Genomic DNA, 19,838 nt, shown 5'->3' with positions numbered 1-19,838 from the left:
GGGAGTGGGCAGGTCCCCGGGAGTGGGCAGCACACCCACGGGAGGGGGCGAGGTCCCCGGGAGGGGGCAGGTCCCCGGGAGGGGGCGAGGTCCCCGGGAGGGGGCAGGTCCCCGGGAGTGGGCAGGTCCCCGGGAGTGGGCAGGTCCCCGGGAGGGGGCGAGGTCCCCGGGAGTGGGTGAGAATGGAGACAAAAGTCTGCTGGGGCGCCTGGAGGGCTGTCAGTCAAGCGTCTGACTCAATTTCGGCTCGGGCCATGATCTCAGGCGAGAGACTGAGCCCGTCAGGCTCTGCGCTTCAGCGGGGAGCCTGCTTCTCTCTCCCCCTGGCTCTGCCCTTCCTCCTTCTCTAATTAACAGATCTTAAAAAACAAAAACGGAAGTACCTGGGAGCACCAGTGTCCCCAGTGTCAGGAGTCCAACAGCCCAGCACACAGGGCAGGAGGGTGAGGCTCTAGAAGCTGCTGCAGAGCGTGAACAAGGGGGTGGTGTCCCCCTGCTGGTGTCCCTCACACTCGTGACCCTTGTCTGGGACCCCGTGTCCTCTTTGCCTAGCCTTGAGCTGTCCACTGCCTCTGCCACTGCCGCACCGCGACCCGGACTGCCCAGCCCTCCTCGCCGCTGGCTTTGGCCCCTTTCGGAGAGCCCTCGATGCATCCCCTGCACATCGCACGTGTTGGGTCCTAAGGCTGTTAAATGTTCTGGAATTGGCTGGTGACGTGTTTGTCACCCCTTCAGGTCATGGCCCCTCAAGTGTCCCTAGTGCCCAGGAACATGGCATATGGTAGGCACAAAGCCAGTGGGAACGATGGGATGGAACCAGAGAGGGGATGGGGGGACCAGAGAACCAGGCCAAGGGGGCAGTGGAGACCCCAAGAGAAGCCCCAGGGCTCACTGGGGCCCAGATCTATGTGGCGACTCTGGGTGGTAGAAGGGGGGGGGACTTCCCAGGGTGGCACCAGGAGCCCCACGCAACAGCACTTCTGTGCCGTCCGCTAGGAAGCGGGCACTGGGCCCCGAAGGCCAGCACCATCGCACGAGGCTGGAACGTGGGCATCTCTGGTTGGAACGTGGCACACTCTGCTCACCCACACTAGTCCCATCGTGTCCCTTCTGCCCACGTGGCCATGGTCATCGGAGGCCGTGAGCTATTGATGGATGTTTTTATTTCCCATCTGCCCGGGGGACAAGGACACCTAATTCAGGGAGTGGAGCCAAGTCAAGCCCCTCACTGTGGCTCAGCATGCAATCACCAGAACTTGGGCTCTGGAAATTTCTGGGCAGTCTGAGGAAGTGAACTGCTCTGTGGAAGGGTGGCGACTGGCTGTGTGGTGCGGGCACGAGTGGCTTCCTTACTCCAGGTCCCGCACGCACCCTAAGGCTCCCGAGCCTGGTCTCTTGGTGGCTCAGGTAAATTCCAAGGGCAGGGGCCGGCCATGGACATGACCTAGGAGCCGAAGGACTGTCCCTGCTCCCAGTGGGTGCCTGGCTGAGTGGATGCAGGGAACCCAGCTCCTCTGGCCTCAGGCTCCCCCCGGTAAAGGGGTGAGAATACTCACTCCACGGGTGTAGCAAGACGAGGGCCCGGCGCAGCCTGGTGCCCCCCGGGAGCAAAGCAGCAGTCCCGGCGGAGGGCACGCAAGAAGGCTGAGCGCACACTGTGAAGAAGCCCGGTGTCAGCCGGACCCACCTGTAGCCTGCCAGCAACTCGCCCTTCCTCTGGGCGCTTCTGCTCCCATCTCTAAGAGGGGGACACCTACAAGAGGACTGTGAGCCTGGGAGGTGACTGATAAGGACACGGTGTGAACTCTTGTTCTGAGTGGAGGGAAGGCGTGGCCCCAGCTGTCCCCAGGGGTAAGGGAGACCACGTGCAGTGAGTTCCGGAAGGGGACAAAACCACAGCAGGCTGCTCAGTGAGAGCGAGAGGGTGGACGGGTGGACGGGTGGACGGATGGACGGGTGGATGGATGGACGGATGGACTGACGGATGGACGGGTGGATGGACAGCGGTGTGGGTAAGTGGGCGGGTGGGCGGGTGGAGACAGCGGCAGAGAAATCCCAAATCAGGGCCCCTACATTGCTCCCCACCCCCTCGTATGTGACTCAGGGGATCACCCAGGGCGGCCCTGACGGCGCTCAGAGTGGGGACAGAAAACGTGGGAGAGAGGCCCGTGGTGCCTTCAGTGCCTGCAGACAAGCTGGAGAAGACAGCTCGTGTGAGGGGACACTTGAAGTTCAGTAAACACAAGAGCCGTTTCATTGACCTGATCGTCTCAGCGGCAGTGGTGTGCGCGCATTTAATCCTCTGTCCTTGGGAAGTGGGGGACGTGGGTCTCCGTGCCGGGCAGTGTCCTGCATGAACGACGGGTCAGGGGCTGTGTCAGGATGCGGGGAGGAGGCCGGCAGCAGGGGGTGAGAGAGGGCGCAGCCGCAGGACGGAGGCTGGCCCCGCCCCCGCCGGGCCCCTCTCTGCTGTTTTACTGTCTTATCTGTTTAATTTAACAATGAGGCACAGTGAGAGCCCATGGCCTCATTTTTCGAGCCACAAATAAGAGGAGATTCCTGGGTGCCCTCAGAGCTGCAGGCAACAGGCACGTCCCTGAGCTAGGAGGAAGTCTTGCACTCTGGGCTCACGGAAAAAAGCACTTTATTAAAATGACAGCCGCATGGAAAGGGGCAAAACGCCTTATTCAGGCGGGAAGAGGAAGTGTGCTGTGATGGCCCCAGGGACCCACCACCTCCCACACCTGCCTGCGGCCAGGGCCTCCCCCACCAGCTGCATGCCTCTCCCTGTTCCCCTCCCCTCAGTTCCCGCCAGGACCCCCCACCCTTGCCCTCTGCAGCAGCAGGGCCGCTGGGACCCGCAGGGGAGGGAGGACGTGGCTGGCAGAGAAGTGGGGGGAAGGGACAGTGCCGGCTGGTGGGGCAGGTGAGAATGAGGCTGATCTGGGGCAGGGCCGTGCCACTGCAGGCTGCAGGCTGGGACCGCAGAAGGGGAAGGCAGGGCAAGGGGGCCTGCTGGGAGCAGGCAGGAGGAGCCGACTCCAGGGAGAAGCCCCCCGTGGGCCGCACTGCAGCTGTCTGGGAGACAGGAAGGCCATGTGAGCGCCGGGGTGGCCCCTCTGTGCGGGGCCATCCCGGCCCCAACACCCAGGCCACAGACAGTGCTCAGTGGAGCTCCCCCTTCTCAGGGTCCAGGCTGGCCCCGGCCCCAGGCCCAGTGCCTTCCCTCCATGGCGTCCCGCTGCGCATCCGAGAACGTGGACTGGCTGAGGACACACCCGTCAGTAGGCAGATGTGCAGACTGTCAGGGGCCCGGACAGCCCACTGCAGCCCCTGTCCCTCCAGGGTCCCACTGACTGGAGTAGTAAGCCCATCACGCCCAGGGTGGGGGTAGTGGGGAGGTCCACAGCCCAGCCTAGAGCCCCGGGAGCCATGTGCTAGCTTCCGCAAGCCCATGGTCCACACTCGCCTCCACTCCTACTCCGACCCTACAGGGCAGGTGCCCACACCCCACCTGGGTGACAGCCTCCTTCCTGCTCCTTGCTTCCCGCAGGGGAAGAGTCACCACCTTGTGTGCCTCCAGGATCCCCGGCCCAGCAAGGTCATGGTCCACATTTTAAGGTGGACCTTGGGAAAATGTCCCCGACACACGGGCCAGGCTGAGGGTAGCTCCTGTGGCGTCAGATGGCCCGTCCGCTTGACCAGGGCTGGGGGTGTTGCGCAAAGAGTGGGCCTCAGTAGGGTGTCCCCACAAGATGCCCTGAGCAAACCCAGACCCAGAGGGGATGTTATCAAGGGCTGTACCCAGACACCAGGTGCCCACTAGGGCCAGCCCAGGCCAACCAGGACATGGGGTCCCCTTTGGGTCCCCCAGCCCAGCAGGGCCCAGACAGCGTAAAGCTAGAAGCCCTCGAGACTGAGAGGAGCGCCTCCAGCTGCTGGGGCTGGCCAAGGAGGCACTTACCCAGGAAAGCACGGGATGGACACAGCCAGGCCTGCGACAGGGCCAGGCCCATCCAGCAGCTGCCTGAAGGAACATCTCGGGTCCCTCAGCCTCTGTGGCAGAGCAGGTGCTGAGGCCGCTGGCCGGGCCCAGGCCATTGGCCCTACTGGGGGCCTTCTCCAGGGGTGGGTAGCCTGGTGACCTCTGTGCTCTGTGTCCGATGCTGGTGGGTCACAGCCACACGGGGCCCCTGCATCTGCTGGCGTGGGAACACCATAGCCAGCCCCACGGTCGTTATCCCAAGGCTCTCCTGCCCAGGCTCCCTCTTGTCCTTCCAAGGCTCCTCCAGTCCCTAAGACCCAGTCAACTCACGTCCCCCGGGCACAGGCCATCTCCCGGATTCTGCCTCTCCCAGAGTCCCCGCTGTAGGCTGAACAGCAGTTCAGTCTCCGTCCTGGGGTCACCAGCTAGCCAGGTGAAGGTGTCCCTCGTTGCCTGGACGTGGAGCTGCCACACCTCAGGGGGGCTCCCTGATGGGGACAGGCACGGAAGGTGTCCGGGTAGATGCCAGAGCAGTGAGGGGAAGGGCTGGGTGGGAGGCAGCCCAGAGACCACCCTCTCAGGTCACCATGACCCCACCTGCTGGGTCTCAAGTGTCCTGTCTGTCCTGCTGGGCCGCCACCCTACCTGGGGGCTGCTCCTGCTGGGGCACAACCTCCCCGAGTCGTGGTCTGCCTACAAGGTCCCACTCCCAATTGCGGCCAGAGAACTCCTACGCACCCTCCCAGGCCCACTTCCAAGCTCACCAGCTCCATAAAGCCTGCTCAGTTCCCACAGGCCTTTCCCGCAACCCCAACCTTCTGCTCACTGTCTTGAGGGCTCCCTCTTTCAGGCTACGTTCATGCTGGTCACCTCTGTCCCACCAGGCCGGCAGCCCCTGGGTCACAAAAAGCCGCAGTAAAGGCCGGATAAATGAGTAAAGGCCCTGAACGTTGCTGGGAGAGCCAGCTTTCCGGACACAAAACCGTGCCGGGCTCCTGCTGGCTCCCAAGTGCACGGGGGCTCAGGAGGAAGGACACGGCCCCTGCTTCCCGGACAAGCATTCAGCTGGAGCCCTAACTTGGTTTGGCTCCTCTCCCTCCTGCCTCCCCAGGGGTCTCTGGGACTGAAAGGTCGATGCACACATGGCCCCGAGGACCGGATGGCCAGAGCTGCACCTCCCGTGCCGTGGGTCCCAGCCGCAGAAGCCAGCCCTGGGCTCTACCAGGTCGCTCAGCCTTGCTGAACGTCCCTCCATGCCAGCCCAGCGCAGGGTCTGGTAAGGAAGAGCCTGTCCCGGCCTCTGGGAGCTCGCCAGTGTAGACGGATGGCCACGGATGTAGACGCAAGGGTCCTGGGACCACACCCAGCATCAGGCTGGAGAGCGAGCACTGGGGTGGGGAGGAGGCAGCCCGCGCCGCCGGGGTCTACCACGCAGGGCCAGCCCACCCTGCCTGCCCCTGCTTAGATGGGGCCCCTCCCCTCGGAAGCTCCCTTCCCGGGTCTCCCCTGGGGCCTGGCAGTCTGGAGGCCGGCGCCTCCCATCTTGCTCCAGCTGCCTGACCGCCCAGGACGAGGCCCGCGCTGTGGGTGCGGGGCTGGTGTCCGCAGACACCGAGGTGAAGATGGGGCGTGGGAGGCCCCGCGGGAAGAGAGCGCGGGAAGCACCCGCCGCCCTGTGTGGGCGCCCACACAATACGCTTCTGCACCGCAGCAGACCAAGCTCTCTAAGGCAAGTTTACTGAGCAAGGTCAATGTGAAATGAGTCCGCGTGCCCGGAAGTGCCATGCGGCCGACGAGGGCCTGGTGAGGGCAGGGTCCTTCCCGGCTCCTGGGCGCTTCCCAGTGGCTCGAAGCAGTGCCGGCCTCAGACAGAAGCCCGGCCCCGGGGAGCCGCTCTGTCGCCGCTGCCGCTGCCGCCTCTGCTCTGCAGGAGCCAAGGTCCGGGCCGCGGTGCGACCTCGGCGGCGGCACAAATCGGCTCAGGGCTCGACTCTGATTTCCGCGGCAGGGACCACGCTGCGGAGCTCAGTGAGGGCCAGGGAGGCGAGGCGGGTCTGCGTGCTGAGGGTCCCTCGTCTTTCTGTCCCTCCGTTCTCTCGAGGCTTTTCCACGAAGCATCTTCGACAGTAGCCCTTGATTTCTCTAACAGATGTGTTCACTACTTTTGGGTTTTCTCAGGCTTGGCTGCTCTCAGGGCGACCGGAATGCCCTTGGGATGTGCCCGTGCACACCTCCTGCCGGAGACCATTCCGGTGTGGCTGCACACAGGGCACATCTGTCAAGGTGACAAGCCCAAGACCACCACTTCAGGGACCGGTACGCCTCCTGGAGACGTGGCGGCCGCACCCGGAGGGCGGCTGGTTAAGCTTCTGGCTCTTGGTTTCGACTCAGGCTGTGGTCGCAGGATCATGGGATGGGGCCCCACGCCCGCTCCGTGCTGGGCAGAGTCTGCGATGCTCTCCCTGTCCCGCCTGCCCCTCCTCGCTCTAAAATAATCGGTCACAAGAGCAGCGGCGGCTGCCACCAGAGGGAAGGGCAGCGGGGAGTGGGCACCCGTCACCCAAGGTGTCTGAGGCCAGCGCACAGAGCGCAGATGCCTTTACCGGGGCTTTGCTCTGAGCGGATTTGGTTTACCGTCTGGGTCACTTGCTCTGAGCCCTAAGAACTTCCTTTAGCATTTCTCGGAAGGAAAGCGGCAAACTCTGTGAGCATCTGGAAACCGCGTGCGCCCACCTTACTCCGAGAGAGCTCTGGAGGCCGCCGAGTCCTGGCCGTGCGTTTCCTCTGCGCACTCAGACCCTTGCCCCTTCTCGGACACCAGCCCCACCGGGCACGCTCGGGGTGGGGACAGCTTTCCCCGTGTTCCCGACTCTGTGGATCGCGGTGGTGGTCCCGCTGGAGCTCACTGGCCTGCTGGTTTGCAGACAAATGTGGGGATTTTTCGGGGACCATTTGAGTACTTTTTCTGTTCCTTCTGCCTCCTGGAGCTCCGGTGGTGCAGACATGGGTGTCCCTGCATCGCGCGGTCACCTGGCCCTCCAGGTCAGCCGAGGTCACGGGTTCTCTCTCCAGCTCACGTGGCTGCCGGCTCACTCAGGAGCTCTTCACTTTGGTTCTCGCACTGGTCAGCTCTGGAATCCCCACCTGGTTCTTCCGGGCGTGGTAACTGTCATCTTCCCAGTGATGCTGTGCGACGCGCCACCGCCAGTCTCCGCCTTTGCTCCTTCCCGTTCCGTGTGTAGACTGGCCAAGTTCAAGTCGCTTGTTAAATGCAGCCCCCGGCGGCTGTGCGGCCCCTGCTCTCTCACCAGTCTGAGCCACACCCGTTTCTTCGCACGTTCACGTGGGAAGCGGGTCACTTCAGGGAGCGTGCTGCCAGTTCTGGGTCCTGCCCACCCCGCCGGGTCACGTTACTCTTATCCTGTTGCTTACTTTGTCTGCTGGTGCTGGGCTGGGGGGGCTGGGGGGAGGTGCTTGTCCCAGTCCCCACAGCCCCTGCTCCGGCCTCCCTGGTGCCTCCCAGGGGTACAGCCTGGGGCCGGCCCACAGCCGCCCTGCGAGGACAGCGGCTCCGCGAAGCTGCTGGACTGTGTTCCCCGCCCACACCGGCCCCTTGCTGGCGGACACTGACTACTGCTCTTCCAGTCCTGCCCTGGGCATAAAGCTTCAGAGCCTAATCCGAGCAAACCCAGTTCCTCCGGAAGAACAGCTCCTGAGATCAGCGTTGGGAGATTTTTCCTGCCCCACAGCCAGCCCGCAGCTCTGCGGCAAGCCAAGTCAGTTCTTCCATGGCGGGGAGGCGCCCGGGCCACGGCCTGCCTCTCCCCTGGAAAACACCTCTGAGCCCCAGTGCTGGGAGCGGGGACAACGCCACTCGTCTCCGACAGCTCTGGGGGCAGCCGTCCCAGGTCTCCCGGGTTGGAGTCCGTGTGGAGCCCCCACCCACGCGTCCAGACCACCACGGGCTGCCGGCCTCCATCCTCCACACACCGGGCCCTCCCGATCGGTGTCCGCCGTGGCCTTGGAGGAGGGCTGAGGCCAGAGCGTGGCTGTGGAGAGAGCGAGGCGGAGGGAGGCAGGGGACCTGGCCCGGCTTTCCCGAACGGCACCCTGGTGTGCACGCTCCCCTCCCCAGCCACACTGTCCAGACACCCTGGTGGCCAGTGGGGCCTGTGAACCGGGGCCCCACCCAAAGGCCCGGAGTGGAAGTGCTGTGTATGGCGGCCTCGGGGCCGCTCAGAGGAACTGTGCTTCCTGCGGCTGAGGCTGGACGCAGCAGACACCAGCGTGGGACCTGGAACAGCCCTGAAACACGAAATGGGTCCCAAGCAGCAGAGGAGCCTGGCTCCCTGTGTCACGCTGCCTCACTACCCTGGGTCACCCTCCTGGACTTGCGGGCCGGGCCTGAGGCAGGTAGGAACCATTCTTTCCCGCCCTCATGGACCCGCGAACAGCCCCGCACCACCTTCCACCCCCACCGTGTTCAGCCTCCCCAGCAACTTCCTGCCCTTGTCGGTAAACCCGTGCTCTCCGGAGGCAGGATGGGGGCCTCGTCTCATCACCCCCCAGCCTCGGGCCGCGCACAGTGCCTGGCACACGGCGGGCAGGGAACACATGCCACACTCTGCGCTAAGTGACGCGTGGCATGGGAGCGCACCCCCACTGCGAGAGAGCCCGCCGAAGCTGGCAGCCGTGCCACCACCTTCCCACAGCGGCTCAGGCTGGCCCTCGGAGGTGGCAGCAGCGGCGCATCCCGTTTCCCCTAAATTCTGCTTCCCGTGCACCCAGGCTCCAGCGAAAGCACGCAGTCTGCATGGCCACCTACCCCTGCCTCTACCCCATTCCTCCAAGGCCACATCTGACTCTGGGGCTCTGAGCTGCCTCCTGAGGCTCCACCTTCTGACCCAGGAAAGACCAGCCAAGAGCGGGGCAAGCACGTCTGCAAGGGACGGCGGGGCTTCCCAGATGCCACACCCGTGGACCCCACCGCCAGGGCTCTGGGCCAAGTACTCTTGGGGGATGCGGAGCCCACGCCTCCTAAAGGTGCCTCTGTGGTGACCGGAGAGGAAGAGGACACTGGTCCCACCCGGCTCTGATTTCATATCCAGCCTAGTTAGGCTCCACCCAGAATTGCCTGGGAAAAAGGATTCTGAGGCGAAAGCATTCTGACCGCCCCAGCCTGGGGGGCCAGAAGTGCCGAGCACAGTGGCTAGGGGTCCTCTCGGAGGGCAGGAGGGGGCAGAGGTCTCTGGCAAGAGCGTGGGACGGTGGGACGGGTGGAGGTGCTCACCGGACGGCCTCGCTGGACCCTGGGCTCTGCCAGTGCCTGCTCGTGGCCCCACAGCCGGCTGCAGCCCAGGGCCCCACACTCCGCCAGCAGAGGCCACGTGAGCAGCGTGCTGCCCGTGGGGGGGGCACGGGAGGCCAGACCCCGCTCTGCCCCAGAGCCTCCCGAGCGGCATGGGGGCTCAAGTAGGCTCTGTGCTCTGTGGCTGCTTCTGGAAGGAGCACAGACACCCCTTAGGCCGTCGGTGACAAGCGTTTATTGGGTGGCCGCAAAACAGCCAGGACGGGGGCACGAATCCACAAGCTGATGGAACAGAGCCTCCTCAGGGGATCCAGGAGCCCCCCATGTCCTGCCCCTCCAGCTGCACCCGCCGGCAAAGTCCTGTCCAAGAAGCACCCGGGCTGCGGGGGAGAGCTCCTCGGCGTCCGGCCACCTCTCCGGGCTGCCACCACGGCCACCAAGGCGAGGGCAGGTGCTGCAGGGACTCCCGACAGCTCACCGCAAGCAACTGCCCTTCGACGACATGGTCCGCCGCGGCAGCCAACAGCAGGCCTGCATAGGTGTCACTCCCGGCTCGGGAAGGAAAGGGTGTGGAGGCGGCACAGCCCTGAGGCCACGTGGCCCGGAGATAAGGGCGCTCTGAGAACAGCCTCGCCCGCGTGTAGAGCAGGAAGTGCGCTCGTCCACAGGCGGCTGCCTCGCCTGCACGTGGGAAGACGCGCACGCAGCACACGAGTGGCCTGCGAACCCCACGCCGCGTCCCTCGCTGCTGACGGGCGCCCCAGCAGACGTGGGAACAAGAACCAGCAGGTGTCCGGGCAGCGAGGCTGACCCGAGGGCGCAGCGGTGAAGAAAACAGAGTCGCGGCCCCAACGTGCATGCACAAGGAGGGTGCGCTGCCGTCCCGGGCCGCGGGCAGTCCTGGCTCTGGGCCAGGCCGGGCCACGGGGAGCCGGCGGGGGGCCACGGCAGGCGCCATCTTCCCAAAACCAAGCCGTGCGGCCGGCTCCTCCCTGCCGGGGTACGGAGGCGCGAACAGCGAACGCGGGGGTTCAGATGCGGCCGGAAATCCAATCAGCTCCTCCTACGCCGGGTGGTGAGCGGAGGCCTAAATCTCATTTTTGAACGGCTCGGCGAAACTCGGGGACAGGCAGGCGGTGAGCGTGACCTCCCGCAGACGGGGATCGGACCTTGGAGTGGACTTGGCACCAGGATGCTAGACACGCTCCGGCCGCAGGCGAGGGTCGCGCGGACGTCAGTGCTCAGTGGCTGCAGAGGAGCAGGGCAGAGTGGAGGCCTCCTGGGGGGCCTCGAGTTTGACCACGGCCCTGAGGGCGCCGCGCCGCCACTTCACCTGCCTCTGCCTGGCAAACACGGAGCGCAGCGCGCGCAGCTGCCCCACCTCCTGTGCCGTGAAGCAGGGCTGCCCCTCGGCGAAGCGGACCACGGCATCGAAGGACGAGGCGGCCTGCTCCCAGGCCGCCTCGTCGCCGTCCTTCTTGGCGAGCTCCAGGCTCCCTGCACCCAGGGCCGGGCCTTCTCCGACCGCGTGTCCCGGCCTGCCCCGCTCGGCTGCCGTGGCCTGGGGAAGCCGGCTGCCAGGGCGGGCCGGGGCCTCCGTCCCCAGCTCCAGAATGTGCGCGAAAGTCTGACCGTGAGGCTTCACTCGGAGGCGCTCCGGCTCCTCCTCAGAGGACGAGCCCTCGGCGAACATGGCCGCTGGCCACAGCTTCCTCCAGGCCCGGCTGAAGACGTCGCCGGGCACAGCGCTCCAGGCGCAGGCCACGTTGAAGACAGCGTCATTCATGCCGTAGCGGGGGTGGCAGGCCTGCAGCGGGACGGGGGGGTTAACGAAGTGCCTCATGAAGTCCCTCCGGATGCCCTGGTCCATGGGCTGCAGCAGCGACGTGACGCTGGCGGGCAGGAAGACGGTGAAGATGTTGCCGGAGGCCAACTCGGCCTCCCGCGGGCGGGCGCGGGCGTTGTCCAGCAGCAGAACGGCTTTGCCGTCCTCGGGCAGACCGGCCGCCCGGAAGTGCTCCTTCACTGACGGGACGAAGATGTGATGGAACCAGTCGGAAAAAATCTCCTTGTCCACCCACGCGTTCCCTTGGGCCTTGTAGGCGACGGGCAGCTGCTGGATGCCCCCGAAAGCCCGGGGACCGCCGCCCTTGCCGACCACCAGGGGCTTGATCTTGTGGGAGCCGGTGGCATTGGCACACATGAGGACAGTCAGCCTGTCCTTGCTCTGCCTGACGCCGGGAACCGCCCCACCTTCCAGGCTGGGACTGGGCAGGCACCGCCAGAAAAGGCCGGTCTCGTCGGCGTTGTACACCTGCTCGGGGGACAGGCCGTGCTCGGCCGTTAGGCTCCGGAAGAAGCCACAGAACTGCTCGGCGGCTTGGTGGTCGGCTGCCTGTTTCTCGCCAGACGCGTCCAGCTTCTTGATGCCGTGCCGGGCCTTAAAACGCCAGAGCCACCCGCCCGAGAACACGCAGGGCTCCGTCAGCTGCATCTGCTCATAGAAGTCCTTGGCCTTCTCGATGAGCATGGGGCCCGACACGGGCACGCCCTCGGCCCGCTTGCCCAGGAACCACTGGTACAGGGCGCGGTCCAGGTGCTCGAGCTTGGGCGTGTGCAGGGTCCGCCGCCGCTCCGCCGCCGCTCCGGACGCCGAGCTGGCGAAGAAGTGCAGCAGCCGCGCCTTGTGGGCCCTGATGTCGTACAGGGTGGACATGCCCACGTTGTACTCCTGCATCAGCACCTTCCTGCTCTCCCCCTTCTCCAGGCGCGCGCAGATGTCGATCTTCTCCTTTAGGGTCAGCACCACCCTCTTGCGCTTCTCCCCTGGGCTCCGCCCCGCAGCCTGCTTGGAGGCCATGGTGGGCGGTGGCTCGTCCCCGGGAGCCGGGGAAGAGGGAGGACACGCGTGGCGGGAGGGAGGGACGGGGAGTCCTGGCAGACTCCTTGCCTCCCCTCTCCCTTCCTCCGCTCCCTCACCTGCCGGTCCTGTTCCACAGACCCCGGGCCACCATGAGCCCCAGTTCCTCCTGTGGTCTGCCCTCCAGTGCTAGCGACGTGGCCCCTCTGCAGGAGAGACGACTAGTGTCACAGTGCCCCGGATGTGTCCACACAGTTGGAACCTCTGGTCTTCTCTGAGGGCGACAGTGACCGCTCCCACCTTCAAACGTGGAGCTTAGAGAGTACAGGGGTCCCGGGAGCGCGGTTCCGATGAACCGAGGTAGCACTGTCTGTGCTGCGGCTGCCCCTCCGGGCACATGGCGCTGTCTCCCGCCGTGCTCTAGGAACTGGAAAGCAGAATGGGGAAGAAAGAACGTTACGGGCCGCGGGCCTGGGCCCCTGCCAGCATCCGCTCACTACTTCAGGCAAGCTGCAGCAGAAACCACCACGTCGCGGGGCGACCCACACGAGTGCTGGCCCGAGGGACGCAGCATCCAGGAGGCTACCCAGCTGGGCACACGGGCTCTTTCCAGTGACCTCTCAGTCACCACGGCTCCCTCAGGCTGCACGACTCCATTCTCTCCTGACCCTTTCCCAAACACCCCGCCCCTCCCTGTGCCGCTGGGCGGAGAACAAGCATCTGTGCTGGATCCTTTGGGAATCACACCCTTGCCGCGCTTCTCCTGCTAAGACACCCACCTCCTCCGTCCTGGGAGGAGCCAAGGGCTGCTGCCCTGACAGTGCCCGGCCCTGGAGGCCTACTCCGTGCAGGGTCTGCTGGGCTGGTCCTGTCCTCTCCCTCCCAGCTTGCGTCCCCTCACTGCCTTCATGACTCCGCCGTTCCTCACCCCCCCACCCCCCTCACCCGCCCAGGAGACAGCGGATCGCCGGGGCGACAGCTACAGCCAGCTCGCAGCTGGGCACCCCGTCTCCCCACCCGCCGGCCACCCAAGCCCTCATTCTGGCGGTGCCCTCCCGCCTGGCACAGATGCTGAGGCCACAGCACTGCTCACAGGCGCCGCGTGGAAATGGAGCTCCGCCAGAGCTCGACTCCAGACCATCACCATTAATTCAAATGTGGCGAGAGCTCCACGGACCGACTCTAGGCCCGTCGCCTGCCAGCTCCGGGCACATTCTCCCTGCGGGCCAGCCTCCGGTCTGCGGGGGCCAGGCCGCTCCTTCAGGGCCTGCCTTCGTCCCACCTACGTGAGTGGACTGCCCGGTCTCGGGGAGCAGAGGGAAGTAGAGGCACCACCGGGAAGGCCTCCCGCAGGCTCTGCCCCTGAAACCGAGGTTCTGGACGCTTCCTGTCCCTGACGAGCAGGTGACCGCGAGGTGTGCGCTGAACGACATCCACCAGCTGGAAGCACGTGGGCCCCGCGGGACGCAACTACTGTGAAAACGGAGACTCGGATACCCTGACGCTCTGAAGCACTTTCTCAAGCCGAAAGGGCACCGGGTGCAGCACTCGGGGCTTCTCGCCGTGACTTCAACGTAAGCACCAGGCGGAGGCCTCGGGAACACGGACGGACGTATATACCCTCCGGGCCCGAGGGACAGACGAAACAGGGAGGTGGCGGGCGGAGAGGGGCAGGAGGCGAGGAGGGCGGCCGCTTCACACCTGCTCCCGGTTCCTGCGAGGGGAGCCCCGACCTGAGAAGAGCCCGAAGGACTCGGGCCGGGGAGGCGGAGCCACGGGGGGGGGGGGGGGGGGGGCCACGAGAGAGAAAATCTAAAGAAAACAAGTAACTTGGAGACTGAGGCGGACGCGGGAAGACTCCAGGGGCAATGAATGCGTGTGCACCGGGAGGGGGCGCGGCCCGCTGGGGGGGGTGCCGGGACGGGGCGGGTTCTGGGCAGGGCCCGGGGCGGGGCGTCAGCGGACGCGGTTCCGCCCACAGCGCAGGTGCGGGGCCGCCGCGGGACCCCGGGGCGCGAAGACGAGGCGAGCTTTCGGGCCGGCGCGTTTGGAAAGCGTCTCGCCCCCGGGGCCTCCATCGGGGGGCAGCAGCTCGGCCCGGGGCGCAGCACACACCGCAAAGGGAAAGAGGAAAACCGGGCAAGTCCCCGTCCGGCAGGTCCCGGGGCGGGGACCCGCGGGGACCCCGTGACCCACCCCCTCCGCCGGCGGGGCCCCGAGCGTCTGCGAGCGGCGGCACGACCAGGCCCGGCGGCGGCGGGGCTGGGACGGGAGGAGGCTCCGCCCGGAGAGCACACACTGCTCGGCGCCCGTCCCCCCGGCCCGGCCCCACTCACCTGCGGACCCGAGCCGCCGCCGCTGCCGCCGCCGGAAGTGCCTCCCGTCCGCGCCTGGCCGCCTTCCCCGGGCCACTTCCGGGACGCTCTAGGCAGCCCGGAGGACTGACTCGGCCTCTCGGTGGTGCGGGCGCTGGGCGCTGCGGCGCGGGAGGGCGGGGCCCCTGCGCGCGCACCTGCCGACCGGGCGCACCTGCCCGCGGGGCGCACCGGCCCGGGAGTCGCGGGTCTTGTGCGAGTGGATCCCGGAGCTGAAGGGCGCGGGACTCCTGCGGTCCCCGGCCAGGGCTGGCAGGAGCGCGGTGATGCGGCCCCTTGCGTTAGTGAGATGCGGTGGCCCGAGGGGTTTCCTTCCCGCTGAGAGAAACGCACACCCCGGAGAGGGAAAAAGGAAAACCGTCGGGTCCCGGTCCGGCCGGGGCCTGGGCCTTACCCGCTGGGGCTTTGTGCACACCTGATGTGCGGGCTTCGGATGCGGATGCGGGGCCCCTGTTCGGACCTGGGCCGTCCTGAGCTGAGCTCGTCGGGGACCTGGGGATGCGATGAATGTGGTCTGCGTGCGGGGCGGGCGGGAGTCTTTGGAGCCCGGAGTCCAGCCCCAGCGCTGAAGGTGCCCGCACGTCCACACCCCTATCCCCAGCAAGCTAGGAGGCGGGGGTGCGGAGGGGCAGTATGATCACGGCGTCGGGTAGGAGGGAGGGAGGAGGGCCCCGTTGGGGAAGGCGATTTGACGGGCAGAAGGAGAGGTGATGGGACAAGGGACGGGGGTCGCAGTGCTGCTCGGTGGCGAGCCGAGGGAGGCGCACCTGCCTGGAGCCTCTGCGCCCTGCGCGTTATGGCCCTGCCGCCAAGTGGCTGCTTGTTGCAGCCGGGGACAGGGACGAAGACAGTTCCACAGCCCCCTCCACTCCACTCCCTTTCTTCCCGGACTCTCCCAGATGCTGCGTCCCCAGGCCCTCCTTCCAGCACTCCACGGAGGGTTCCTGCGGCCTGCGCTCCCTCCTTGGCTCTCCCCTCTCTAGCACACCCACTCCCCGGGTGACCACCCCTCTCTGTGCAGAAGGAGCGCCAGGGGCTGCTCTCGAGAACCTTCCCAGCATGTCCTGGGGCAGTACCTCACGCCCAGCCTTTTGAGGCCTGAGCTTGGAACACGGCCCAGCCTTGCCCCATCCACGAACCCCCATCCCGGTGAGTGGCACTGTCCTCTTTGCCTTCACTCGGCCAAAAATTCAGTCATGCTTAACCCATGCTTAGCCCTGAGTGACCAGGAGCTCCACCCAGCTCTGCCCTCCCCATCCGTGCCCCATCTGACCTCCTGGCACCCACAGCTGCTCTCTCCCTGGCCTTAGCCCCCACCCCACCCCCCGGCCTCCTTGCTTCTGTCTCTGCCCCACATCAGCCATCTGCTGCTGTGTGATGGAACACCCCAGACTCAGCGGCTTGAAATGAATCATCTTGCTGCACCCGGTTCCGTGGGTCAGGAATCTGGAGGTGCTAGGAGCAGATATGCTTGCCGGAGGAGAAAATTGGGGGCACTGAGCACCCTCTCCTGGGGCATCCTAATGGCCCCACAGGAAGACTGGCTCTGTCCCCGTGGGAGACTCTCTGCTGCCACCTCATGGACATGGGATTACATGCACCTCCCAGAGCCTACATGCAGCAGCAGCGGGGGCCTGGGGTTTGACACCCCCCCCCCCCGAAGATGCACCGGGCTCCCCCAGAGGCTCCCATCATCACTCTGGGACTCTTGGGCCACATTTCCAGGTCTGAGCCCACGCTGGCAGAGAAGAGAGGGTCAGAAAGAGGATGAGAAGGAAGAACTTGTGTCTCCTGGGAGCAGCCACGGATGACTCTCCCTCCTTACCCCCCATTGCACAGGACCCAGTCCCCAGGCCACAGCTGCTCCCCACCACAGCTCCCATCCCTGTTCACAACCAGCGTGGCCTTGTGGGTGTCAGTCTGAACCGATCACCGCCCCCACCCATCCCTGGCATCCCAGTGGGCTCCGCAGAATGGTCCCCAGCAGGCCATACCACATCTGGCTCGAGCTGTCCCCTCCAGGCCCCACACAGGAGCCCCTTCCGGGTGTGCTGTCCCTCAGCCCACAGGCCTCCACCTGAAGGCAGGACCGGAAGCAGCAGAACCACTCACCCAGATCCTGGAGGCCTCGGGTGGGGAAACGTCACCATCCAGTCCCCAGAGCGGGGGGGGGGGGGTTGGCTCCAGCCTGGGGGTGCTTGTGAATTCCACAGCCTCTGGCAGAAGGGTAGCACTACCCACGTGGACCGGGTGTCCTGGGCTCCCTGACCTCACTCCAGGACGGAGGAGAAGCGACTGGAGATGAGGGACAGCTCTAAGAGGCCCCAGCCCCTGCAGGGGGCTGGAATGCAAGGCCAGAGACAGGAGGAGGGATGGGTTTGGGGCAGAGACACTGATGGCACGTAGGACACCTTCGTGAGAACCAGGACGAGGGCCCTTCTCTGGGGTGCAAGGCCCTTCCCAGAATTCGAGGTGGACGGGCACCCAGGCTGGCAGTAGGCCGAGGGAGCTTTGGCCCTGGTGAACCGGGGGTGAGAAGCAGGCTCCCAGGCCCCGGCGTGGGACTCAGTGTTGGCAGGACCCCCACACACGCACACACTCACAGAGCTTGCAAGACGCCCGAATTTCAAGAGCCCAGAATGGGAGGCCAGGCCCTGAGCGTGCGCTCCCCGGGGGTCCATGGTCTTGCAGCGTGTGGTTGACCCTCTCGATTTTACGAATGCATTTTTCTCAAGAAAAAGGTCTACAGAAGTGGAAGGTGAAATCAGCTGTGGTTTTGTAATTAACCCACCATCTTTATTTTTTAAATTAATTCTGCCCCAAATATGAGATTCATCCAGCACTGGTGTCCATTCACGTGGCAGCCCCGGGAGGTCGCAGTCTGCTGGCAAAGACCCCGTACAAGGTGGGGTCAGCGATCCCGCCTCCTTCCAGGGCCTGGCCCCTGCTGCCGTCCCACCGGCCCCCGCCTTCCGGCTTTCTGACCCGACAGGAAAGGGAACGTGAGTGGGCAGGAGCTCCAGGGGACCCAGCGGGCTGGGCAGGCAGGTGAAGAGGCAAGAGAACAGGAAAATCTGGAGCCCCGAGAGGTGACAGCAGAGCCGAGGGGAGGAAGAGAGCTAAGGGTGAGTCGCAGCAAAGGCACACCCTGACCCGGTCCGCTGCCGGGAGGGACTCTTAGCGGCAGACCTTCCCAGAAAGTGGGGCAGCCAGGGGATCCAGGCTCAGCGAGGCCAAGGGGCTGTATTCAGCGTGTCCCCAAAGCGTGGGTGACGGGACAGAATCAGTGACCAGAGGCAGGTCCTCCGCGTGAACGGGGTCAGCATTCAGACTGTGACCCTAGTGAGGGCTTAGTTTTAGACTAGGTCAGAGGTCAGCCCGTGCCGGGGCAGGGGCTGGTCACAGCCGTGGCTACGGCAGCATGGCCACGGGCTTCAGTATTGGAGCGTGGCTCTTAGGCTGTCCACTCAGTCAACTCGGGCCCGTCACACAGCCCCGCGGGCTGGGCAGCCTCCGCAGCACTCGGGTTTCTCGCAGCCCTGGAGGCTGGAAGTCTGAGACCGGGGAGCCGGCAGGGCTGGGTTCTGGCGAGGACCCACTTCCTGGCCTGCACACGGCCCCCTCCTCGCTGTGTTCTTACCCGGTGGTGCGGGGAGCTCTGCCGTCCGATCTTACTGGGGCACAAATGCCTTCGTGGGGACCCACCCTCATGACCTCATCTGACCCGATCACCTGCCGACGGCCCCACCTGCAAGCACACCACACCGGGGTTGGCGCTTCGACGTAGGAATCTGGGGGGACACAATTCAGACCATATCATTTTGGCCCCTGGGTCCCCAAAATTCATGTCCTTCTCACATGCGAGGTACACTCATTCCTTCCCTGTTCGGTCTAACTCCCTGCCGTCTACCCTCAGTGGGATGGCAGCCTCGTCTCCGTGGCTCTGCGCGGGCCTCCTCTCTCGGCCATTCTGCCCGTATCAGGCTGGATGTGTCCCTGGGGTGGGGGGTGCCCCGTCCAGGATGGTGAGCAGCTTTCTTGGCCCGCACCCCTGGAAGGCAGTAGCACTCCCCTGCTGGGCCAACCCACAGTGTCCTCAGGCACCGCCAAGCATCCCCTGGGGCCCGGAAGCCCCCTGCTTGAGAGCCACAGCCCTAGAGTAGTCACGTCGTGGCGAGTCAGGTGAACAAACATGCGTGCACCTGTCAATATTTGCGGAATGAATGTTCCAGGCTGTGCTAGGTGCTGGGTGCCCGGAGCACGAAGGCAGATAAGAAAGGCTCCGGGCCAGGGCACCCCCAGTCCCAGGGGGCTGGGGGTGGGCCGACAGGCAGACAGGGAGGTCACAAACATTTTACCACGCGAACCACCTGAGCTGACGGGGCTGTGGGCTGGAGTGGGGGTGCTCAGGGAGAAAGTTCTGAGTGGCCAGAGTAGACCAGGAGGGCAGCTGGTGGAGGGACCACACTCACCGCCGCCTCTCCCACCACTGTGTCACCTTGGGCAGCGTCAGGCCCCTCCCTGGGCCCCAGGCTCCTCATCTGCTAAAGCAGAGACGCCGTCTGCTGGAAAGGGCCCAAACTGGTGGGTGCCAGGGGGCCATGCAGGAAAGACCCCAATGCCAGGGAGTTCTGGGACTCAGCCCTGGCCCACGTCGCTGTGTTGTCTTGATCCAGGACTCGGGGTGAGAGGGTGGAAGCTGCCACCCCCAGGGGCGTCGTTCTGCTCCCCCCCCGCCCCCCGCCCAGGAGAGCTGGGAGATGGAGCTCACTGCCCCAGCGAGGGCCTTGCCAGCAGCACACACTCGGCCCTGCCCTGTCCCAGGGGTGAACCCAGGGGGATGAGGTCAGATGCCAAAGCGAGGACAGACATGTCATCCCAGGGCCAGGCAAGCAGCAGGAAGTGAAAGGTGCTCTCTCCACCCCTGGGAGGGGCCTGTCACCTCCCCAGACACACGGGGTCAGCAGGCAGTGGGCGTGGCCTGTACCTGCCCACACCCACCTGGACACCCCAAGGGGTCATGGGGAGACTGTTTACAAAGGGAGGGTCACGTTTAGAGTGACAATAGGGACCACTAATGGGCCCCTAGGCCATGAGCAGACGGAAGCCACTAGGCCCTGGGTTTGGAGGGGTGAGGTTTGGAGGGGTGAGGGGATGGTATACGTCCCACAGGCTGTCCAGGTTGGTGGGAAGGGAGGAGGCTGGCCCCCAGGGACACGGCCATGCACGGCCACTGCCACCTCGCTGTCAGGACACGGAGGAGGACACGGCCCGGCCTCTGCACCTCCACCCTCAGGTCTCCAGCCACTG

At 65.6% G+C, this 19,838-nt stretch overlaps 1 protein-coding gene across 1 annotated transcript; it reads right to left on the bottom strand.

Moving 5' to 3' along the window:
- Window positions 1-10,494: 10,494 nt before the first annotated feature.
- Window positions 10,495-12,202, bottom strand: JRK (Jrk helix-turn-helix protein). The gene has a single exon (XM_032873455.1). It carries the CDS (start codon window positions 12,151-12,153, stop codon window positions 10,528-10,530), a length of 1,626 nt encoding a protein of 541 aa, XP_032729346.1. The 5' UTR covers window positions 12,154-12,202; the 3' UTR covers window positions 10,495-10,527.
- Between the last annotated feature and the right edge of the window lie 7,636 nt (window positions 12,203-19,838).

The sequence above is a fragment of the Lontra canadensis genome, unplaced genomic scaffold (genome assembly GCF_010015895.1).
Source record: "Lontra canadensis isolate GAN:19392208 unplaced genomic scaffold, GSC_riverotter_1.0 scaffold49, whole genome shotgun sequence".
In the NCBI taxonomy this organism is placed as follows: domain Eukaryota; kingdom Metazoa; phylum Chordata; class Mammalia; order Carnivora; family Mustelidae; genus Lontra; species Lontra canadensis.
Note: the sequence above shows the minus strand (reverse complement) of the source record. Positions and strands in the feature narration are given on the sequence as shown.

Bases quoted from the DNA above. Each gene is read 5' to 3' on its own strand.
- JRK (XM_032873455.1), bottom strand. From the start codon at position 12,153: ATGGCCTCCAAGCAGGCTGCGGGGCGGAGCCCAGGGGAGAAGCGCAAG.